Genomic DNA, 25,732 nt, shown 5'->3' with positions numbered 1-25,732 from the left:
AATTTTAGACGCAAATATGTCAATTCAGGATTAATTCATCTCCACGAATCCAACAGCATTCCTTATAATCTGTCTACATATGGTAAAAGCACACAAACAACAGAAATCCTGTTTAATTAAGGTTGCAACAAGTGATACTGAGCAAATACTGAGAAACGTCACAACCCATCCCTAAAGCAGCTTTTCTTTCAAATCCCACTTTCTGGTCAATCGTAATTACATATTAGCTATGAGTTCATCTAAGTTTACAGGAAACATGGTGACACCATCAAAGCAAAACTCCAGACATCTGAGAAGGGTGTGACATGAGATTGGTACACACATTGATCCAGTGCTTTACTGTGTACAGAGGTAAATATAATGCCATGGTAATCAGGAACCACAGTGCCACAGCAAGGACAGTATGAGGTGACACAGACCATGTAGATTCGTTCTTCGCCAAAGAGCATTTAGAGGTTCTCCTCTAACACCTGTTACACACTACACAGTCCAAAATCTGAGACAACTAGTGAAAATTAGTGACATGTAGAGATGCACGATTCTGAACTAAGCAAAATAACATTACAAAATAACACCAGTTTACTAGAAGCTGTGACAGAATATTAATTGCTGCAGTCTAATTAATTTGAATGGACTATTTAAAAAAATAAAATGAATGATTCAATGACTCACTCATAAACGCTTCACTTGTTTAATTACTGGATGAATTTGCATTTTTGAATGAAATCTCTTTAATGAATGATTCAATGACAAACACATTTTTAGCAGTCACTTGTCAACACCTAGTGGCAAAATAATGTAATCAACAAACGTTATTTGAAGCACCAATTACTTTCAAAAGATAATTTTATTGTTACCATATACATTAGTGTTTATTTCCAAACTATAAATGGCTGAAAAGATGGTTTGTGAAGCGCAACACAAATATTTGAATTTTCCCGTATGACTTCTTGTCATTTAGAAATAAGATTGTCGGTGTTCGAATTGAGATGGCAATCTTTTAGCTATTATTCGTGCAGCTGTAGTGACAACTAGTGAAAAATTGATCAAAAGTGACAGTAAAGACATTTATAATGTTACTAAAGATCGAATAAATATTGTTTTGTTCTGACTTTCTGTTCAAATCTATAAAGTGTTTTCATGAAGAGTCATCAATCGGCCATATTGGCGGCACTGAATGTAAACAATGCCACTGAACTGAACCAAACTCGCACATTTTGCTGATTATTGCTGCTGAAAATGGTCAATTATTGTCATGTTTTGGGCTGTACTAATCAGTCGGACCGGGAAACGCATCTGGAGTACTATAGACTGTAAATCAAGGAGAACAGTGTAAAAAACTCTCTGAGGAACAAAAGGCATTTGTGGTTGGCCAAACTGAAGCAGGATTTTCAAGGCAAGAATCCTGACAACATTCATGTTTGTTCTTATCATTTGTAGTCAGGTAGTTGAAATATTAAACTAATATGTTAATAAATACTGCTCTTACGTGTCTTTACCACCTATTAACTATAGTTTGTCAAAATATTGCACCCTTTTCTGCTTACTATATCATTTAGAGTCCTTCTCTATTTGATTTAGCAGCTTCCACACATTTGTCCTTGGTTTAAACAGCATAAATTAGCAGAACAACGTATTCAATATAGTACATTTACCATGCAATCCGAGTATCTCCGATATGGCCACGCATCCAGGTAACTGACTAATTTTTGACGTAAGTGCAAACCCTCAATTCTATCCTCTTTTCTAAAATATTAAGCAGCTGCATTGAACATCCATAATAATAATAAATGTGTCCTGAGCACCAAATCAGTATATTCGAATGATTGCTGAAGGATCATTTGATACTGAGGAATGAAGCAATGGGTGATGAAAATTCAGCTTTGCCATCACAGGAATATATTATATTTTAAAACATATCAACATAGAAAACAGTTGTTTTAGATTGTAATAAAATGTACTGTTTTTCCTATATTTTTGTTTAAATGCAGCCTTGGTGAGCTTCTTTAAAATCTTTAATAATACATAAATTTATACATTGGTAAAGCGGACATGTTATTTATGTGGACATGGTTACATCAGATGATAATATCAAGAAAGATGGCTAAAGAGTGGAAGATTAATCAGTCTATCATTAGCGAAAAGGCATTCATTTTGTGAAATACTACTAACGTAAAGTTTTCATTACAAACTATATTATCCATGCAACTGAAAAGTTTAATATTAACATTTTGTCTCCTTTTGCTTCAATGTAAAATCTGATGATGCTGTTATTCAGCATAATTTAAGAGTGATCCAGAGAGAATCTCATAACATCATATACAAACCAAACACATGTATAAACGCTTAACTTACAAGCACATTAAAAAAAAAAAAAAAACATAAGAGTGCACAATCATCTCTCCCTCCCTTTCACACCTCTGGCCCTCAGTGGTACACAGAGATCATAAACATGTACACAGTTGTGCCTTTCCTTTAAATGCATCCCAATACACATTCTCTTCCCGTTTATGTGCACACACACACCATTTGGCTGGGGTTCATTAAAAATTCACAGTTTGTTCCATTAAAGATTCACCACAGCAGTGCTGTTACGTTTATCAGTCCTCTGCCAGTCGCCCTCCAGCGAGCAGCAAGGAATCATTCCAGGGCCCCGATAATACAGCAAGGCCGCGATGCTGCAGCTGATCTTAGGGAGGTCAGGGAGAGCGAGAGAGACGTGCAGAGGCAGAAAGCGATGAAGGTCCTAGCCTCTTTTTCCACTTAGAGCCAAGGTAGGCTGTGTGCCTCAATTATTCAACAGTGTTTCACGCGCCTCCTGACATCACCACTGCATGCTCGCAATGCCTGCGTCTCAGCCACAGGATCCACACTGCCCTGGATCACACCACTGACCACCATCACACATGCGCTACAAGCAAGAACGCTATCATTAGCACTGTATGTTCAGTCAAACCACACATGGCCACAGAACTGTGCAGGAATATGTTACATCAGAGGCCTTCAACAGGGTAGTGGACGAATACAAATTAATTTTTCTGAACAATGTGTTAAAATAAAACATTACACATACATGAAATGTTTCATTATACCAGATTCAAATGTATCATGTGCAACTGACCCTTAGCAAAGACCCACTCACCTTGGTTACTGTTGCAAATGACAAGCCATGGCGCTCTCACGCCACACATCATGTTCTCACGCAGTGAAAAATACATTGCAGAGCAAAGAGGACACTGACAACACGCCGACAGACAAGACAGAGGATGTTACTTTTGGTATGACAAGTCTCAGCTTTCTAACTTTGTCATTTCGTAAGACATTCAGACAACAAATACCATTTTGTGGCTCTTTAATGTGCCGTAATAGATCGCTTTTAGCACCTCAGTTCAAGCAGCAGAAAGATGTCAATACACACCATTTTTTAAGTTCAAGTACACCAACGTACTCTAATTTCTGATTTGTTTGTCAAATAAAATTGGCATTATGATTGCTCAGATCACCTGTCAGTCAAAGGATCAACTAACATTATGTGAAATTTAAAGAGGACCTGCTAAAAGTGATGCAAAAATCACTTTTATAAGGTGTTTGAACACAGGTGTGTGGCCGCAGTGTGTGAAAACAACCAGCCTGTAATGGTAAAAATGCACCCACTAATTTTTTAGAAATCACAATAAATGATAAACAGTCCTCAGAACAAGCGATTTCAGATTCCCCCTGCGTACACGTCATTGTACGAAAAACATCCCACCTATTTGTGATGATCTTTGCACTGTTAGCATAAACACACCTCTAAGTGAGAAGCAGCAATCCGTCATTACTGGATATATAAAATGTTAGCACCAAAGAGGTATTACAAGTGTTGTGTTTTGGGATGCACCAACAAACAGGAGTCTCCATAGACTCCCTCCATCTAAGCCGCTGAGGACACTGTGGTCAAATTTCATTTTTGAAGGAAATCAAAGGTATCTAGCGAAACAATCTGTTATTTTCTAAAACCTGACAATTTATATACTTTTTAACCTCAAATGCTCGTCTTGTCTAGCTCTGGGTGAACTCTGTGTATTCCGGTTCAAGACAGTTAGGGTATGTCGAAAAAACCTATTTTTCTTCTCCAACTTTAAAATCGGCCTACATTGCAGCAGAAGTACCGGTCCAGTGTTTACAAAGTGAACGTGCAAAGAAGATAAAACACGCTTTAGAAAAAAAGGTAAAACAGTGATGTAGGATGTAGGATTTTGAAGTTGGAGGAGAAAATGAACTTACCCTAACTGTCATGAATCAGAATATAAAGTGTTCACGCAGAGCTAGACAAGACGAGCGTTTGAGGTTAAAAAGTATATCAATCGTAATTTAAAAACAAACAAACAAATGATCCTTTCGCTTCTTAAATAACAGGTTTGTACTAATAGTGAAATGATTCATCGCAAAGACCAGCACCAGAGCATGAGCTCTTAAAGCTCCGCCCTCCTCTCCGGGAGCACCAGCTCATTTGCATTTAAAGAGATAAACACAAAAACTGAGCGTTTTGGCTCATACCCTACAAGTGTCAATTTTAACAAGCTATAAAAAATTATCTGTAGGGTATTTTGAGTTAAAACTTTACATACACACTCTGGGGACAACAGACACTTATTTTACATCTTGTAGAAAGGGGCATAGGTCACCTTTAAACAATGTCAATCATTATTACAATACAATTATTGTTGATCTAGGGTCATACACTTGATAATAATGATTATTTGAAAGGCTTCACAGAGCAGATTAAGTTACAAAGTATGTCAGGTTAATGACACACTGTATTTTACCAAAGGTCAGGTTTAAGGTTGAAGTCTCCTGTGTTTATAATATATAATAAAATGAATAAAAAATTAATAAAACTAAAGGAGAAGTCCAATTCCAAAACAAAGATCTTGTCATCTGAGATGTTTGTGTCTTTCTTTCTTCAGTCGTAAAGAAGTTTATGTTTTTTGAGGAAAACATTTCAGGATTTTTCTTCATATAAGGGACTGATATGGTGCCCCGATTTTGAACTTCCAAAATGCAGTTTAAATGTGGCTTTAAACGATCCCAGCCGAGAAAGAAGGGTCTTATCTAGCGACACGATCGGTTATTTTTATTTAAAAAATACAATTTAAATACGTTTTAATCTCATAGGCTCATCTTGTCTCGCTCTCCCTGAACTCTGTATATTCTGGCTCAAGACAGTGTATGTCCAATTTTCTCCCTCAACTTCAAAAATCATTTTAAAATCATCCTACATTGCTGCAGAAGTACCGACACAGTCTTTGCAAAGTGAACATGCAAAGAAGATCAAACACCCTTAACAAAAAAGGTAAAACAGCGATATAGGGCGATTTTGAAGTTGAAGGAGAGTTTTTCGACATACCCTAACTGTCATGAATCGAAAAAAAAAAAAGAGTCCAGGCAGAGTAAGACAAGACGAGCATTTGACATTAAAAAGTATATAAATTGATCTTATTGTGAATGATTCACCATGTACGTTTTATTTTTTTATTTTTTTTTACAAAAGTTCATCATTTTTTTTCAATATGCCATAGCTTGATCTTTTGGTGAAAAAACAGACTTCTCTCTGGTGACATAAGCTGGACTTTTCCTATCATTTAGTCCACTTAAACCCAGCCCTCTTCTTACAATCATCTGCAACCTTGCATTCAGATCAGCCGCTATCCAATTAAAGTGCACTAGATATAGTGTACCTTATACATTCAATATCATGAACTAACAATGGGAAATTCTGCATAGTTGTAGAGTTTATTAATCTAAAGTTAATAATGTTAACTTCTACTTAAAGAGATTCTCATGTGTGGTACTCCTGCGTACTCGCATCAAAGACTGACACGGAAGAAAAGAAAATAGTTAAAGTCGTTATTTTTGTTACACAAACAGTATTCTCGAAGCTTCATAAAACTAAGGTTGAACCACTGATGTCACATGGACTATTTTAACAATGTCCTTACTATAGTACCTTTCTGTGCCTTGAACATGGTAGTTGTGTTGCAGTCTATGCAAGGTCAGAAAGCTCTCGGATTTCATCAAAAATATCTTAATTTGTGTTCCAAAGATGAACAAAGTTCTTATGGTTTCGGAAAGACATAAGGGTGAGATGATATAAATCTAAATCTAGCGTGGGTAGAAAACAACATTAACCTAGATTAATAAACTTGATAAAAGTATTGCTTATTTTTAGTTCATGACGCTTCCAGCATTTCACAGCAAAAGCAAAAGATGGGGTATTAGATAAAAATAACCAAGAGGTAAGTTCATGTTTATTATTAGCGCTCAACATTTACATAATATTTACCTTTACATTTCATTGGACTAATCTGAATTTTATGCAAAACAGGTACTAAGAAATTGAAGCATCACATTCAAATAAATTCAAGCTAATATGAAACTGAAATCTTAAACTACAATTTTAAGAAAATGTGAACATGAATCTGATAAGTAATTTGGAGCACAACTATTAAAAACAACAGGAGTGTTCTACACTCTATGTAGTATTAGGTATAAACAACATTTGACTGAGTAATTGCAGACTATCCTGGCCTTTGAAAGATGACTCACAGATGATAATAGCTTCTGTGTCCGTTAACAGGTTGGCATGTCGAGAGATCTCTCTGGGCTTTGATTAAGGCCAAGGGAATGGGGAGATTTCGCAGGAGGGGGCTTTGGCACTTGTGTGGGCCCCAGCGGATGAATAGCACTGTTGCTTTTTAATGCAGTGCCAGCCAACATGATGAAGAGTTTGAAGAAAAACAGTTGCCAGGATTCTTGAAAGGAAGCCTAAGAGAGTCGCCAAACTACGCTGATCTAATTACCTGATGTTTTTTGTCCAAGGATCTTTTAAATAAATCTGTTGTTTACCGGCCATCCATGGGGACCGTAGCATACACATACGCACACAATGAGAACAGGATCTGTTGTAATTCAGCTTGAAGGACTACAGACAGTCACAGCACAATCATTTCTCCAGCTCTTGCGTCCATTCGCACATTCACAGAGTCTCACCTTAAACAGCCACAAAGGGCACTTAGGGGAACTTAACGTCCACCCAAAATTTCACCGAAACAAGTCATTTGATTGAAAACTAAGCTCTATTTTGGCACATTTGCATACAGTTGTTTAAGAATTTCAGTCGGTGGGAAAAGTTACACACAAAGTTAGCGAAATTAACGTGTTATCATGATCAGTCTCTGCTGCCACCTCTGAGTAATCATGCCCATGCCTAGCCGACAACCCAAAAGAGTCATTTAATTAAAATCCATTTCATTTAAATCAACCCAAGACAGCCCAACCTGATACCGTAAGAGGACAGGTACACAAAGTGTCCGGTCCCCGAAATAGATCCAGTGCTTTTGTTTGCGTTGCAGCAGAAACAGTAACTGGGGCTCATATATCCTGACCATCTTCACCGACAGCATAATCAGCACTGATGATACTGACAGTGATTAGTGACTCAACTGAGATAACTGAGAGAATGAACGAAAGAAGTTGCATCAACAGGTTCATTGCATTAGCGGTTACGCATTTGAGATCAGAGCACAGACCCATCCACGGAGAGACAAATCACAAATATCGTTCAGACTGCTTGATGCGGAATGGATGGACTAATGTCATTATATCTCTGTGCTTCCTGTTAAGCATTTGTGGCAGGTTAAGATACTTCAAATTAGAGTGTGCTCAGCGTCTGCCATTCAAAAACATGAGAATCAGTCATATGTGACCAGGTCTGGTCATATCATAAAGAGAAACCTTACTTCTAGGAACATTCTACGAAGACAATGATGCAGATCTAATATACGAGCCGCACAAACAGGGCAGCAAAAGCACAGCCTTACCTCTTGCTGACAGCTTTTTTGTGTTGATGATCTTAGCAGCATATTCCTGGCCGGTTGATTTCTTTACGCATCGCCGAACAACAGAAAAGGCACCCCTGTTTGAAAGAAACAGCAATGCATGTCAATAATAACACAATCGAGCAAGCCTGAAATCTAATTTAAACAAAAAACATGGCATATTCTATAATGATACGCAAGAAGCAAAAGCCGTGCAACAGTGCCCATCCACATTTTAGCAACATTGGTTCCGTAAATAAAGTTTTTGCTTTTCCCCACAGGGATATTACAAAAGGATAGGACTTGTAAGCTATAAACAAATCAGCCAGCTATGAGGTGAATCCAAGCAACGGGTAAAGAAGTACACTAGCAGTCAAAAGTTTTTGAACAGTAAGATTTTTAATGTTTTTTCAAACAAGTCTCTTCTGCTCACCAAGCCTGCATTTATATGATCCAAAGTACAGCAAAAACAGTAACATTTTGAAATGTTTTCGCTATTTAAAATAACTATTTTTTATTTAAATATATCTAAAAAAAAATAAAAAATATATAAAAAAAGCTACATTTTCAGCATCATTACTCCAGTTTTCAGTGTCACATGATCCAGAAATCATTCTAATATGCTGATTTGCTGTTCAAGAAACATTGATTATTATTATCAATATTTCAAACAGCTATTTTTTTTTAGGATTATTTGATGAATAGAAAAATCCAAAGATCAGCATTTATCTGAAATAAAAAGCTTTTGTAACATTATACACTATACCATTTAAAAGCTTGGAGTCAGTATAATTATTATTATTTTTTAAATAACTATTATAATTATCATAGCAATTAATAATTTTATTTAGCAAGGGTGAAACCTGAAAAATCAAAGAAACCTGAATATTTCTTCCCAGCTGTTTTCAACAAAAATTTATTTTCAAGAAAATAGTTATATTAAATAGTAAAAGTATTTCAGAATTGTACTGTTTTTCGCTGTACTCTGGATCAAATAAACACAAGCTTGGCAGAAGAGACTTCTTTAAAAACATTAAAAACCTTACTGTTCAAAAACTTTGGTAGTATACTATCTCATGAAACACTGCAAATATCAAAATCAAATAAAAGAATGTGGAGAAATATAAAACTATTTATTTAAATGTGTTGACTGTATACATACAGAAAAAATTAGAGATCGACCGATGTATCGGTTTTGCCGATTAATCGGCACCGATAGTTGACTGGCGAACTATCGGTTATCGGCAAAAATCCATGCCGATAGTTTTTTCCGGGTTGGGTCCGTTGCTGAAGCGGCTGAGAATGTCGTCATTATACAGCAAAGTCGCTATAGTCTTTGTTATACAGCACAAGACCCGCCTCCAGTGGCGACATCGCTGACAGCACGTGCCGTTTGTTTAGACACGTGACACTGCACGCTGCACAGAGCCAAACACTTCAAAGGCGGATTTAAAACATCGACAACGAAACGGTGTGTACAGTATACTGTAGTGCATGCTTTCATGTCATTACTAAGCGATGGATTTGTTGACTAGATGCTGCATTAGTGGAGAAAGCACAGCAGTATACTTTTGCCTGTTTGGTGAAAATAAAGTCTTGTAGACCGCCGCTTGAATTGAACGTGATGCGTCCGGATAGCTGCGAGTTCTTCTAGATGTGGCGCTGCACTTTTGCCCGTTGTGTGACTAACATATTTTTATATTTTGATTATATGACCACAAATGTTCTAGAATAGGAGCAGTTAAATTGTGAAAGTACACAACATCCATATGTATGCAATTTCAATACTGTGGCCTTTGTGTAGATATTTAAAGATGGCCATCTTTAGCTTGATTGTTGATGTAATGGTAGCACTTTAGAATATGATTCCATTTGTTACATTAACATTGATAAAAGCTGTAGAATAAAAGTATTGTTCCATGTTAGAGTGTTAATTTCAGCATTTACTGATATATTTAAAAAAATTTAGTTGCTTTTGTGCTATGGAGAAAATTATTTTTACTTCTGGAACCCTGCTGTTGCACTCTACTGGATAACAAAACACTGGCATTAAAAATTCAGCATTAAATATGCAACATAAAAGAGGTTATGTCATTGACCTGCATTGCGTTGTATTGCAAAATTCTTTAGAATGATTAATTAGAGACTAATGACTGCTCAATAAGGACATGTGATGGGTGCATAAGACCACTAAAGCTGCTGTAAATGATTTTCGCACAAAACATACTTGCAAAAATGCCATCTTTGCTCATGCCCAGCTATCGTGTGCTGGAAACATGGAAAGTATGTCCATTTCAGGCTTTTAAGAGCTCGCCGAAAATGATTTGGGCCCTGCTAAAACATCTACTACACTATACTAAAATATTTACTATTTTAATGTTGGCTGAGAAACCGTACTCAGAGCACACAGCTACTTTTGAATGGACAAAGATGCTTTTTTGGCAGCAGTGTGGTGTAGGTATGGTCTCTAACAGCAGGGGCTAAATGAAACATGCTAACCAGTTAAACCCTTACCAATTATGGTGCGTTCACACTGACAGCGTTTAATTCGCGGAAAGCTGTGGAGTCACTGTGCTGTTAACTTCCAGTAAGCTCTGCTCAGCTAGTCGCTTTGCTAACAGTTGCTGTCACTCAAGATGGCAATCGCTGTCAGGGTGAGCACCCCCTTTAGTTTGGATAAATAGGTAGTCCAGGCCCAAACTCACACTATTGGCAAAGAGCAGTCTCCAACTGATTGGCTAGCATGTCCAGACATGTAAAACTGTTTTCCTGTTTACAGAGACAAATGTGATTTCTCAGCACACCTAATAAAGTGATATATGTCAGGTAAACCGATGTTTAAAGCATGGTATTAAAAACAAATCAAAAACAGCAGCTTTATTACTTTATTAACAGTTATGTGCCACAACAGCAAGGCAAGCCAAATGCTAAATTGCACATTTAACAAACAAAACAGCACTGAGGCAATTACTACGTTATTACATTACGACTTCATTCACTGAGTGCCGATGTTTTTACAGCTGTTCAACTGCTGTCAACGAAAGTTACCAACCACCTAATGACGGTGTGATACATGATATTCGAAAATACTGATGGGAAATCTGAATCATTTCCACTGATCAGTTCTTTCTAAGAGTTTGTGAAGAAGAACAGGTCCAAAAAGCAATTCAATGCAATTCAGCACTTTTTTTTTTAATGAAATTTTATTTACTATATGAGACCCTGGACCACAAAACCAGTCTTAAGTAGCACGGGTATATTTGTAGCAGTAGCCAAAAATACATTGTATGGGTCAAAATTATAGATTGTTCTTTTATGCCAAAAATCATGAAGATATTTTTGGTATTATATCAAAATGTAATTTTTGATTAGTAATATGCATTGCTAAGAACTTCATCTGGACAACTTTCAAAGCGATTTTCTCAGTATTTAGATTTTTCTGCACCCTCAGATTACAGATTTTCAAATAGTTGTATCTCAGCCAAATATTATCCTATCCTAACAAACCATACATTAATGGAAAACTTGATTTAGCTTTCAGATGATGTATAAATCTTAACTTCAAAGAATTTACCCTTTGACTGGTTTCGCGGTCCAGGGTCATATATTTATTTACTAAGTTACTATTACAGTTATTTCTAAAAAACTCTGTTATTAAATGCGTTAACAAAACTGTCATACAGTCTAATTGCATTTCCAGTATGTTTACTTTGTAAGATCTCTGCAATTCGCCTATTAAAGCAATTTGCATGCTAAGTAAATACAAATGATTTTACTTCTACCTCACTCATCAATTTGGCTCAGTGAGACAGTTAGTGGACTCAACAACCCCTCAAACAGATTCAGTATAATTTATGAACAAATCTTCTAGGTTTTGTATACAGGTTTGAATAACTACTTCATGAAGTCTGACTCAACGGAACAACTGATTGACCAATTACACTATGCTAATTCACTTATTTCATTTGTGTGTTGATCTTTTTGGCGGCTAGGCAACAACTATCAGCAAATTTAACCGACAACCAACAAAAAAATACAAACAAGCAAAAAAAAAAATCAGTAGATCTTTGTCATCATGTTGTCCCCAACACCCCAGACGTGACAGATATATAGTGCTGTTTAAAACTTTAAAATAAAGTTTTATTTATAATGTTTATCTATCAAGATACCATTACAGGTATTTATTAAAGCCAACCTTGTTTTGTGTGTTGATAAAACTATCATATAATCACATGGTACACATATTTCCAGTGCTAATTGGTTACTGAAGTAATTTGCATGAGTTGTTGATTCGAGAACTGCTTAAAAAGATTTAATTCACGAAGAATCGTTCAGACTGGTTTTGTATACAGGTTCAACTAGTTCACTAAAAAGGAAGGAAAGGTAAGAACGTGACATGTGGCCAAGTATGGTGACCCATGCTCGGAATTTGTGCTCTGCATTTAACCCATCCAAGTGCACACACCCAGAGCAGTGGGCAGCCATATTGCTATCACTGCGGCGCCCAGGGAGCAGTTGGGGGTTCGGTGCCTTGCTCAAGGATCTCACCTCAGCCGTGGTATTGAGGGTGGAGAGAGCGCTGCTGATCACTCACTTCCCCCACCTTCAATTCCTCTAACCATTAGGCCACGACTGCCCCAAACAAAACTGTCATACAGTCTAATTACAAACATATTTCCAGTATGTTTACTTTGTAAGGTCTCTGCTGTTTGACAATTAAAGCAATTTGCATGCTTAGTGAATCCAAATGATTCTACTTCACTCGTCAGTTTGGCTCAATGAGACAGTTCGTTGACTCAACAAAAACTTATACAGATTCAGTACAATTTATGAACAAATCGTCTGGGATTGTATACAGGTTTGCATAACTAGTTCATTAAATCTGACTCAATGGAACAACTTATTAACCAGTTACACTATGCTAATTCACTTATTTCATTTGTTTGTTGATCTTTTTGGTGCAAGGCAACAGCTGACAGCAAATTTAACAAAAAATACAAACAACCAAACAAAAAAAGTGATTTAGAAGATGTCATCACGTAGCTTATTAGATGATATCTTAATTGTTTCAATAAAGTCATGTAGGTATACATTGCTGTTTTTTATTCTTTTTTTTTTTTAACTCATTAAAATACGATTACAGGTATTTATTAAAGCCAACTCTGTTTTGTGTGTTGATAAAACTGTCATACAATCACAAGGCACACATATTTCCAGTACGCTTTATTTGTAACATCTCTGCTATTCGTTGTTGACTCGAGAACCGCTTAAAAAGATTCAATACGATTCGCGAAGAATCGTTCAGACCGCTTTTGTATACAGGTCCAACTAGTTCATTAAAACGACTCGACTCAACAGAACGATTCATTCGTGAATCGTGCAACGCCAATTCACTTCCTTCATTTTCACGTTGATGTTTTTGGCGGCTGGACAACAGCTGACAAGAAACGTAACAGATCGCCCAATGACGGTGCGATATATGATGCCCAAAACAGCAGCATTTTCGGTAACTATCGTTACACAAGTCTGCAGCAAACCGTACTATCAGCCTGCGCGGCGGCAGCGGTCATCAGTGATATCTGATCAATGCTGCTGTAAAAGTTTGGGTGTGCATTGAAAACGCGGACGCAAATCACAAAGCCGAGCACCTCAGACTGAAGTATTTCCCTTTCTAACGAACGTCCATTCGCATGTCGATAAAGTGTCGATAAACTATTGCATCTCGCATCACGACGACACGCAGGCTCCGAAAGCACCCTGTAGCGCGCGCCAGCACGATGTTAGGAAACGCATCTAAAGATAAACAAAGAAACGAGCTTTGTGAACGCCGAGGCTGAATAATCACACCGAACTGATCAAATCGACTCGTTCGGGCTTTCCGTTAGCGGGCTGAGCTGGCTTTTGACATGCAAAACCGATACGCCTCTGTGTGTGAAGGCTGCTGTCAACACTGAACTAGACACAGGCAACACCATGAGACACAATGCAGTGAGTGAAGAGAGAGTGTGTGGAGCGCGTCACACAAATGCAGCGGTGCGGTCGCTTACTTTCCGAGCTCTTCGTACAGCTGATATTCGTCTGTAAACCTGGTGGAGGTTGCAATTGTAGCCATGTTGCGCTTTACGAGGATATCGCCTCTCTGGTGTCTCCGGGACCGCCTCGCTCAGGTTTCGGGAGATCTCTCGCTCACTCAAAGAGAACGGGAGAGAGAGAGAAAGGAGGAGGTGGGGGAGAAGGAAGAGAGAGGTGCTGGTAAGTGGCGCGTGTGTGTTGGTGGAGGTGGAGAGAGAGAGCGCTGTCAGCCACGCGAGATTTTCTCTGTCGACGTCGAGAAGTGACACACACGGTCTGAGAACGCGACGCGACAAAACGACGTCGCGCTCCTGCTGAATGGATTGACTGCTGCTGCGGTGTTTTTCGTGTAGAGATGTCTGAACGTGAACGAATCGTTCTTTGGAGTCGGATCTTTTCAGTGAATCGGTTGAATACGTTCGCAAAACCGGTTTGAACGATTCGTTCACGAATCGGAGTTAACAACTCAGCATCTGATTCGAACATGAGCCGAGAGCTGTTAATAACTGCATGTGGACTGAATCAAGGATTTAGCAAAGTAAAAGTAAGCTTCAATAATAGACGATTCACCCATGTTACCTTAGTAAATATATTATGACAATATAATTTAGTTGTGTACACGTTTTATCAAAACACTTTAGAGTTGATTTTAATGTTTACCCTTTTTTAATGTGGATTTTTCCTGTTCCAAGACGTATAATTCATTAACCGCTCCAGGTTTACTAACTAGATCAGGGGTCCTGGCTCCTTCAGCTCCAACCCTGACCAAACAAACCTGAACCAGCTAACTGGGATCTGAAGGAGCACTTGATAATTACAGACAGGCATGTTTGATTAGGGTTGGAACTAAACTCTCCAGGGAAGTCGATCTCCAGGAACAGGGTTGGGCACCTCTGAGCTAGATTAACAAAGTGTAGTAAACAGTACAAATATTTGAAGTACAAACCAGTGTGTTTATGATTACAATAATAAAATAATTTGATAGCAAATAGCATTTTCGCAACATAAGCAGCTTGACTGACACTCCCTGTACAGCTAATGAATGGAAGCTACACTAGAAGCCTTGAGGAAACTAAAAACCAGAAGTTAAATAAAAATAAGGTGGATAGAATTTTATTAAATTGTGCAAAAACTACAAGAGATGTAGGCCTATGTTACTATTTTAGTTAAATTACTTATTAGGTGCTGGATTGCCACCAGATTTAGTTGGTTGTTGTTCTTTGGCACATGTTTGACAGAAAGCTGAATCATTAAAATGTCGATTTTACAATCCCCCTAGCTCATATTCATAAAAGATTCAATATTTCGCTGGATAAAGGGCACTGGCAATGTGCAGTCTTGTTTCACCCAGGTTTACTATGCTTGTACGTTGTTCTTGACAGATATCATCACAATCTGAAATAGTAATATTACTCGATAAACACACTTTAGTCTATCCCTGAAAAACTAGCTCTACTTTCTGGAAGAAAGTGAAAGCAAAAGTTAGGTTTTTTTAAAACTTTTGCTTATGCAAATTGCTTTGCCATGTATAGTAAGGGCCGAAATATACTTTGTGCAGCTACACAAGCACAATTTCATGTGTGTCGTTGCATTCCAAAACACTAAAGCAGATGTTTCATTGCAGTTTTTATGAAGTCAGAACATAATCAGACATAGCCTTGGTTAATTTTTACACTAGCACACAATCATCTTGTCAATAGTCCTGTTAGCAAATAAACACATCAATCATACATTTAAATAATAAATCAAATTTTATTATTATTCTATATAGTGTTCTTTTTTAACATTTTACTATATAGAAAAAAACAGCTATTTAAAACAGGTGCAAAGACAGTCATTTATTATTTGCAGGTGTGCATGCACAGACAAAATAAATTACTCTGCGACATTATTACAAACAGATTTACTCATATGATGTATGTTTTTAGCCATTATATTAGTCCATTATGTGGACTTTTATCACTTCTTAGAAAGAGAATGTAACAATTTACTGTCTCATGGTTGCAAATGCTGTCTCTTCTTTCATGGTCAGCCTTGTGGAGCAAAACAGTCCGATTAGAAATGAATGCATAAGAAGTGCAGGGACTGTAATTACACAGAGGCAGGTTGATATGAAAGCTTAATTAGAGCAGAGTAGAGGTGGGTGGTTATTAATTGCAGTGTTCCCGTAGTGCTGTTGCTGTGTATGAGAATGTGTCTTTGCATGCTGGGAAAAGCCACATTTTGGTATACTCCGTCCTCTGCAAAAGCTCAGCAGCAGAGGATGGATGGCTTGCTGCCAGACAGCATCGGTTCCTCAAGAAAGTGCGCTGCTTTAAGTGTTACAGACTATATTTGCAGATCATGCTTAAATTATAAGTGTAATACGTTTAAAATTGAGCTACAGTAAAATGCAAGAGTTATCAGCACTGTCAAGCTCTGACCGCATTATCGCTTCATCTGTGTAATTGAAGATCAAGTGAAGCGTCACAAAACGGGCTAAAATATCAAAAGCAGTTTGTTGGGCTTAATGCAAATGTATTGTATTCCACTTGACGTCATTACATTAGCACAATTGCCATCTTAAGAATTATAATTTGCCTTTAATGAGTTGCCTGCGATGATTGTGTTGCTTTATTGATTTGTGAAGCAAATTGTGTAATCCACTACTGCTCTTAGCGAGATGCATTTAAGATCCTGTAAGCGACTTTGCTAACTTCTGCCACACTCGGCTGTGAATTAGACCACCCCCATTCCCTCAACAACCTGCACTTTCACCAAAACCCCAGGATTTAAAGACTAGTCAGTGACCTGATGTTTACAAATTCAAACACCTGCAATTATTGACAGTTAAAAAAAAAAAATGTTAGTTACAAGTAGGGCTGTCATTAACGATTAATTTGGTAATCGAGTAATCTGTTGATTATTCTGATGATTAATCGAGTAATCAGATAATTATATTTTTTTTGTAATAAAAATAGACCTAACTGAACACCCCTAACCCATGTCCACTTAATCTTTAATATTTGGCCATTTCTTTATAACAGAAATGCCATACCGCCACTATAATTTCTTGAATATGTGGACATTAAAACGTGAAAATTGTTGCATTCCCAGATAAAGGTTATGATAAACCCAAACGCAACAATATGCAGAAATTGAGTTTGAGACACTCTACACATGAAATGATAACAGTTTGTGTGGAGCAGCATTTGCTGTGAACTCCCTGGTGAAAAAAACCCCAGCTAAAACTGCTTCTGTTTTTAGGGGGGAGGTGTTACGGTCAAAGTTACTTCGTCCTTATTTTGTGTTTGTATACGTTTTCTTTGTATTAATTTGGTTATCTCCTGTCTTCTCGAGGTTGAGCTCCGCCCCGTTACACCTGTGGCCTGTTTAGTGAGCGCTGAATTGGATATGAGGGGGAATCAAGATGGTGTTGCTTTTCTCTGTTTCCAGCGTGTGTTCAGAACAGTGAATTCCTGGCTCGGCTGAGAGCATGACTCGCACTCGTTTTGAAGCTCTGTTCAGCTACCTTTTACGAAGCACTGTATCCCGCGAGCTTCGTGTGCGTCTTGATGCAAGTCAGCCTCCGATAAGCGGTCTGTTTGTTTGTTGTTTTGTTTTCTGGTTGATCTGTTAATTTGTTTGTTTTTGCTATGTTTATTCCTTCGTGTTGTGTTTTTTAAATTAACGATTAAATGTGTATGTTGCCTGTTGCCGAAAGTGGCACGTGAGCCGACTAGATCTGTTAATAAAAAGCTGAATTGATATCTGTGGTCTCACGTGTCCTTGTTATGTTGCTTAACCCCTTCCCTACGAGCATTTTAAAACGGGGTTCGTAACACCAGCCTAAACTGATTGGCTGGTTTAAGATAGAAGTAGCTGGTTTTAAGCTGGTCAAATTGGTCTCCCAACCTGACCAGCTACAGAAGTGGCCAAAACCCCTCCAAAACCAATCTGCATCGCATATATTTATTGAATTAAATTATACTGTTTGTGAATTCACAATAGCATTATGCTTTATCATGACTTTAAATGGGTTTAATATATCAAGCAGTGTTGGAAAACAGTCTAATAATAGATTCTCGTCTGTGGAAAACGCCACTTGCAGGATTTTGCCAGTTGCTCGACATGGGTAAAATGCAGTTAAGGTTAGGATTAGATTTTTTTTTAATCGAGTACTTGAATTGAAAGGAATCATGACAGCCCTAGTTATAAGTGTGGCTCAGTGTTTCTTGCCCTGCTATTTTACAGTATATCTTTTTGCTGTTTTGTGCTTATTGAATAACACAACGAAAGCAATGAGTTATGTCCGATTTGCCAACAGCAAACAACCAGTCACAAGCACATTAGTGATTTGGGTATGTCCAATTGGAAATGAATTAAAGACTGTTACAGTGACATACACTTCATGCCGTGCTTCATGCAGTTTACGATGAACATTTAAAGACTAAAGTGTAAAAGTGAGTGAGTCTCAATTGTATAAGGTTGAATCAGTTCAGGAGAGCTTTGTTTGGGAGTATGACTGCAGGCGTATGACATATTGGAAACATAAACAATGCAACATTTGACTTTTAATTCAAACAGCCAGAAATATTCTTATGAAACAAATTGACATTTATGTGGCACACATTCAAATGGCATCAGATCTAAATAAACCTGAAAAACATTTTATATAACTTGTGATTAAAATGTAAAGAAAGAAGCTGTGGACTCAAATTTATTCAGTGCACTTAATGATACGTATTTAGTTTCTATATAAACACACACTAGTACTCTAGGTCTTCTGGTTTATACTAGCTGGTTTTGTTTCTCAACCACTGCAATAGCTTGTGAACATGGACAACGTCGTTCTGAGCAACCATCTGTATTAAATGACTGCAGTTTGGCAACAAAGCATCATTTGGCCCCTAAATGTTTCATTTTTTGGAGCCCTAGTCCCTTTTTTAACCAGAATGCTTGTATCTGTCAGGTAGTAAGGACATTTTATGCGTGGTATTTCATAAACAAATCACTCACAGCACCTTTAAGAGATGCCAAACTCAGCATGTGTTCAGGATGACTCATACACAGAGTGAGGGAGTTATTCGGATCGCTCTCTCTCTCTCTCTGGACCAGCCCATTGTGCATTCTTACCACAGTTGAAGTCTTTCCAAAGTGGGTTGATGCAGTTTTGAGTCGTTTTCAGAGATAAACAGGAGGAGGAAGTGTTTGTGTTGTATTGGTGAAATTATAACACTTACGCTCATAAGAAGGAATAACAGTTATGTTGTAATAATTCATCCAGGTACAGACTTTCAGACTTCTTCTGAATGAGCAAAAAATAACAGGAAATGAAAATGTTCTTTGTACTATGACCTAAGATAAGTATATACATCAGAGATTGTAAAGGTGTGTCTGAAGTAGGTTAAGTAATAATTTCACAAGCTTGGAGCAAAAGTGATCACACCTTAAAGGGATAGTTCTCCCAAAAATGAAAACAATGTAATAATTCACATGATGTCGTTCCGAAACCTTTATGATTGATCTTTAACTACTACTTGTGAACACAAGATAAGATATTTCACAGAATGCTGATAACTAAACAATTTTGGTGCCCAGTCGATTTAAAAGAAGATTTTCTTTTTTATGTTTCCACAGAAGAAAAGCATACAGGTTTGGACATAAGGGTGAGTAAATGATGACATTTTTATTTTTGGGCCAACGATCGATGTAACATTTAAAAGAGCATCACATTATTCATCAATAACAATTCCCTGGAAAGTAGTAGCAGATCAGTCAGTTTCAATCATGGTTAATGAATCTTTAATAACAACAGTCTCCAACAAAAGATACACAGTAATTCATGCTCTGTAGCTTTTAAAGTAAGCACCTATTTTGCATTATCTTAACTATGTACTAACATTATCTTTTCACTGTGTATTGACTTTTTACCTTGCTCTAGATTCCTTATCTTCCAACAATGGAATGTTTCTTACAGTAGGGCTTAGGTGAACATTCTGCTCGTTTACTTCATATGAATGTGTGAACAAATCAAAAGGATGGACTATTTTTGTAGGAATGCTGACAGAAGACACAGAGTCACAACTACAATTAGAGTAAACCGTATATATGTAGAGGTAAAATTGAACTCTTTCCCCACCAGCATTTCTGAAAAAAGTTGCCAGCCACCACCAGGATTTTTCACTAAAAAAAAAGGATCATTTTCACTAAAATTTAATGGCCACTCAGAATATTTTGATGCATGAATGTCTGAACATGCAATACATCAAAACAAAGAACAGAGCCTCTACCTTTAAACAAAACATCTCTTTTATTCTACATTCAAGCATTCTTTTTTTTTATCAACACTGAATGTAGGTAAGTTTCGTTAAAAAAAAAGCAACATTTTGAGCAAAAAGCTGAGAAAATAGCATTTTTTTAAATTAAAGACTACATCTGGATCATATTTAGTACGATGATCAAAGCATAAATGCAGGAGATCACTTTCATCAACACCCCCAAAGCTTCACAGTCCTTTACCACTTCCTGGATTGACATTTCATGCGGTAGCATTAGGCAGTTTTTATTTATCATGCTGTTTATTGTTGATGATCACATTATTTTTAAAAATGCATCTGCTTACATATGAGATTTTTGCATCTTCCTCACCTGTGTTTTTGATCAGGAGATTCTGGACTCATTCAGGAGATGTGTAATAGCGCCCCCAAGCGTATAATATGGGAAAAAAACATGTAAACCCCAAAAATTCTTTTTTTAGCGAAGTACTATCTAATAAATAACGGAAAATTCCATGTTTGGTGATTAAGCTTTGTCTAATAAATAATGGAAAACTCTGTGTTTGGCGATGAAACTTTGTCTCATAAATAACGGAAAAGTACATGTTTGGCGATTAAAGGAGAAGTCCACTTCCAGAACAACAATTTACAAATAATGTACTCACCCTCTTGTCATCCAAGATGTTCATGTCTTTCTTTTTTAAGTCGTAAAGAAATTATGTTTTTTGAGGAAAAATAAGAACAAATAAGAATAAGACAAGACGCGCGTTTGACATTAAAAAAATTTTTAAATTGTATTATTTTTATGAAAATAACCGATGGTTTCGCTAGATAAGACCCTTTTTTCTTGGCTGGGATCGTTTACAACCACATTTGGGATCGTTTGAAACCGCATATAAACTGCATTTTGAAAGTTCAAAATCGGGGCACCATACCATTCTATTATATGGAGAAAAATGCAGAAATGTTTTCCTCAGAAAACAATTTCTTTACAACTGAAGAAAGAAAGACATCTTGGATGACAAGGGGGTGAAGTACATTATATGTGAATCTTTGTTTTGGAAGTGGACTTCTCTTTTAAGCTTTGTCTAACAAATAACGAAAAATTCTGTCTTTGGCAATGAAGCGGTCTCATAAATATAAGGAAATTCTGTGTTTGGCAAGGAAAGAGTTAAACATTGAAAATATTTCTAAACTGTTATTTTGAAATATGCATTACATTGAATACAGAGCACGTTTCATCACATCCTGTGATTTGAGTTAAGTCTCTTGAAACCGGGAGATGAACAGGCCAAGAATGTCTCGTATAAAAGCGCACAGCCTTCATACCCAAGAGTGATCTTCCTCCTCCTCAAATAGCCCTCGTTTTACATAAAAGAACTTACTTTATCGCTCTTTTACTTGCTCTGATGTTCTTGCTTCTACATCTGCACTGACCTGATCTACTCAAACTGAGAAGGAATGCAAGAGGATGAGGAACAGGTGGAGGAAAAAGCGCAGAAACAATGAAGAATCGTGTGTTATTCTGGTTGTGGTGGGCAATGGCAGAGCAGATTTGGATAGAGCGCAAGCATTAAAGCAAAAGGTAGGAGAATGAGAGAGGCGTGAGGAGGAGTGCAAAGCAGAGGCATGTCAGAGAAAGAACAGATAGATGAGAGAAAGTGAACCAGGGGGTGGATAAGAGAACACTGGTCCACAAGCAAGTGAAGAACAATATAAGTGCTGTATTATTTCCTATTAAATCAGTGCTGCTACTTACAACATTTTCTGTATTCATATAACTGGATCATCTAATAAAGATCCAACGATATCTACATTAAGTGCTTGTGGAATCACATGTGATCAAATTCAGGCTGTTCCTGTTAAAGTTCCATTAAAGGTAGGTGATCTGAACTTTTCCGTTAAATCCACTGCATCATACAGATGGGAACTTGTGCCTAATATACTCATTGCTGGTAGGTGTCATTTTTAACCTCTGCATAATAACACAGGAAGGACATAAACGGTTAAAAGTCGCTGCTCATATTTTCACACTGCCAGTGTATCACAAATTGACTACAAGAACAAAGCAGCCCTTTGCATATGGGTACCGACCTTTTTGAACAAGGCCTTGAGTTTGCAGACTCTGCAGGTACTCTTGGATCTGGGCTTTCTGTTGATGTTGTCCGGTTCTTCATTATCCCCTTCATCTCCTGCCTCTTCCTGACCGAGCCAGGGAGTCCACACCCCTCCGTGAAGTTGCGGGTCAGCCATCGGGTCGTCAGGTGGATTGCGAGGAGGCACGGCAGTCCGGTTGTACTCAGCAAGTCGGGTCAACAGCATCTTCACCACCTCAGGCCGTGCCTCTGCCAAATCAACCCTTTCATAGGGATCAGCAGTGATGTTGAAAAGCCAGACAGACTTCCCTCGCTGGTCCCGTCTCTTTTCCATCCCCTGCCACTGCTGGGGACCTCCCGGCATCGTCTGCGGAGGAAACCAGTCTCCGTCGCCTACGTTCCCCGTCAGAAGTTTCCAGTCCCCAGCTCGGATGGCTGCACGCACTCCTGTATCCCAGATGCCAAAACCATTAAGATTTAAGAGTCTTGGGTCACTTTCTCCATGCCTGCGGGACACTGGGTCAATGTTGAAGAGGATTTCAGTTCGTGGACAGGGCAGCCCGCTACTTATTGCACCCCAAACATCTTGCCCGTCCAAGTGGCTCAAATCAGATTGTCTGTATCCTGCAAGAGACAGCAAGGTTGGGTACCAATCGGAGACGTGAATCAGAGCCTGACTCACCACTCCCTTCCTTTTCAAAAGTGGGCTGTGTACAAAACCAACAGCTCGAACTCCACCTTCCCAGTAGGAGCCTTTCCCGCCACGCAGGGGCCAATTACAGCCTCCTGAGAGCGGTTGGCCCCCGTTGTCTGAAGAGTAGATGAGCACCGAGTTGTCGTAGTAGCCTCGCTCCCGCAGCTCACTGACAATCTCCCCTACTGACTCGTCTACGCCGCTCACCATCGCGGCATAGTGGCGCCGAGGTCTGTTGCCAAGGTTCTGGTAGCGTCTGAGAAGATGCCCAGGAGCTTGCAATGGCGTGTGCACGGCCTGGAGGGCCACGTATAGAAACAGGGGCGTCCGCTGGTCATGACCTCTCAAGATTTCTTTCACCCTACAAGAATCCAAATGACCACAAAAGCTTACATGAGTCAACACAGTATTTGGTTCACAAATGGTTGCCATTTCTCACCTTTCAGTGTAAATCCTTGTTGAGTAATTTCCACTCAGCTCCCAGGCAGGCCGGTCTCCATCATGCAGGTCGAACCCACAGGCCTCTGTACCGTCACAGCTTTGGAAGCTAAAATGGTCTCCGCTGCCCGTCAGCGATCCGAGGAAGCTTTGAAAGCCACGGCTTGTTGGCAGACACTCGGGCCTGCAAAAACCCAGGTGCCATTTTCCTACCATGTGAGTGCTGTAGCCAGCCTGACGGAGCCTCCCGGGGAGCGTCGGTATGTCGGGGGGCAAGCAGAGGGGCTGCCGTGCACGGATGATCGAGTGTTGAAGCCCGGTGTGAATCTGATACCTGAAGTAATAGATGGTAGACGGTGATTGTGATGGAGAAACAGATTCTCTTTCAAGGTTTCTCAAATCTGGCAGTGCCCTGTAGAGTTTAGCTCACACCCTAATCAAACTCACCTACCTTTCTAGTAACTCTGAAGACCTTGATTAACTTGCTCACACGTCTTGATTAGGGTTCGAGTTAAACTTAGCAAGACAGTGGAACCCTTGTCTATACCAATAAATTTGTTGGGTTTAAAGGGTTAGTTCACCCAAAAATGAGAATTCTGTCATTCATTAATCACCCTCATATCGTCAGAAAGCTCTTGGATTTTATCATTAAATATCTTAATTCATGTTTCAAAGATGAACAAAGGTCTTATGGGTTAGAAACAAAATGAGGGTGATTAATGACAGTTTTTCATTTTTGGGTGAACTATCCCTATAATTTATAGTAGTGTATACAGTAAGATTCATGCAGTGTTTTAACAAAATAGTGGCATTAGGAAAACAATAGTGGGTCTCTTACCGTCCAGTCATAAGCTGGCTGCGTGAGGGGGAACAGATGGGCTGAACATAGTAGTTTTCCAGCTTCACCCCTTCGCCGGCCAGCTGGTCCAACATGGGCGTGTGGATCTCCGAGCCATGGTACCCAATGTCATTGTAACCCTGGTCATCCACCATCACAAAAACAATATGTGGGGGAACTCTGCGTCGTTTGAGAACCTCGTCCTCCATAGCATGTATTAGTCCAAGCGCCAAGCAGAAGCAAAACACCAGTGCATCCATAATGTGAACTCCAATCCACCAAATCGCTTGTCCATTGACTAACCCTTTGGTGACTCCTTATAATGACGTTCAACTTGAACCAAGCCAGACTGACAGAGAATGCTTGCTGTTATAATCCATCCAGAAGGTTCTTTTTTCCAGCTAAAGTTTTAATTAAAGTTTTAAAAACTAGTAAATGATAAATGAAACTCGTTCTGTAGCTCTTCTCTGTTTGTTGATCTAGGGTGGCATTCTGAATGTCTGAGTAATTTTGAGAGCGGAGCTGAATTGTCTGAAAGTAAACACTGCTGTCCTTTAACAGGACCATGTTACATTTCTCTAGCACACCAACCTACAGAATGCGTTCGTGTATAAAATGTTAAAAGAGATTTTTAGTTTATAGCGAAATATACTTTTAGCATTACTTCGCATACATCATATGTAACCCTGGACCACAAAACCAGTTATAACTAGCACGGGTATGTATGTAGCAATAGCCAAAAATACATTGTATCTGTCAAAATTATACATTTTTCTTTTATTAAGTGAAGATCATGTTCAAAGAAGATACTTTGTAAATTTTCTACTGTAAATATATCAAAACTTAATTTTTGATTAGTAATATGCATTGCTTAGAACTTCATTTGGACAACTTTAAAGGCAATTTCTCAATATTAAGATTTTTTTTTTTTTTGCACCCTTAGATTCCAGATTTTCAAATAGTTGTATCTCAGCCTAATATCCTTGTATCCTAACAAACCATACATCAATGGAAAGCTTCTTTATTCTTATTTATTTTAGATGATATATAAATCTCAATTTCCAAAAAATGTACCCTTATGACTAATTTTGTGGTCTAGGGTCACAAGGTTCACTGTGAGTTTTTCTTGATGGAGAAAAATGAAATGTATTAAAAATACAAGGCAATTTAAAAATAAAATAAAAAAGGAAATACAGTGTTGACACCACCTGGTCAGTAAGAGTATTACACCCAACTAATAGGATCTTCTCTTTCCCGACTCACAGTTTGCCTCAGACATAAACCGTGGGTGATATTGACCCAAAACAAGCATCAGTGCAGGTTAGGCAGTGTTGATGAGGCAAACCTCACATGTTGTTTTATTGATCCTTTAATTACCTCAGAACCACAGAAAGGTGTTTACCTGATAATGAGTTCCCAGAACAGAGGCTGTGAAGGCCGACTGTCCTCTATACAGGCTAAGTGATGCTCACTGTGGA

At 38.3% G+C, this 25,732-nt stretch overlaps 2 protein-coding genes across 36 annotated transcripts in view; both read right to left on the bottom strand.

The window, feature by feature from the left end:
- Positions 1-14,164, bottom strand: part of camk2g2 (calcium/calmodulin-dependent protein kinase (CaM kinase) II gamma 2) — a 77,207-nt gene extending 63,043 nt beyond the window's left edge. For 10 of the 34 annotated variants that reach the window (XM_051125261.1, XM_051125263.1, XM_051125252.1 and 7 more), the window contains exons 1-2: positions 13,907-14,163; positions 7,863-7,957 (exon numbers count right to left, since the gene is read on the bottom strand). In XM_051125261.1, coding sequence (XP_050981218.1) covers positions 7,863-7,957; positions 13,907-13,971 — 160 coding nt within the window. In that variant the 5' untranslated portion in view covers positions 13,972-14,163. Of the gene's footprint in view, positions 1-7,862; positions 7,958-13,906 lie in introns of all 34 variants that reach the window. The other 24 variants (XM_051125275.1, XM_051125270.1, XM_051125272.1 and 21 more) reach the window with 4 other exon arrangements.
- Positions 14,165-21,322: 7,158 nt separating this feature from the next.
- si:dkey-174i8.1 (arylsulfatase I) lies at positions 21,323-25,732 on the bottom strand. 2 transcript variants are annotated; one of them, XM_051125625.1, is made up of 4 exons: positions 25,657-25,732; positions 24,255-24,587; positions 23,418-23,750; positions 21,323-23,339 (listed from the first exon to the last, which is right to left on the bottom strand). In XM_051125625.1, exons 2-4 carry the CDS (start codon positions 24,512-24,514, stop codon positions 22,244-22,246), a joined length of 1,689 nt encoding a protein of 562 aa, XP_050981582.1. In that variant the 5' UTR covers positions 24,515-24,587; positions 25,657-25,732; the 3' UTR covers positions 21,323-22,243. The 2 variants fall into 2 exon arrangements, with proteins under 2 accessions (XP_050981582.1, XP_050981581.1); XM_051125624.1 differs by lacking the exon at positions 25,657-25,732 and having other exon boundaries at positions 24,255-24,938.

Source organism: Labeo rohita, chromosome 13 (assembly GCF_022985175.1).
Source record: "Labeo rohita strain BAU-BD-2019 chromosome 13, IGBB_LRoh.1.0, whole genome shotgun sequence".
NCBI classification, from domain to species: Eukaryota; Metazoa; Chordata; class Actinopteri; order Cypriniformes; family Cyprinidae; genus Labeo; species Labeo rohita.
This window is presented reverse-complemented; position numbering and strand designations above follow the sequence as displayed.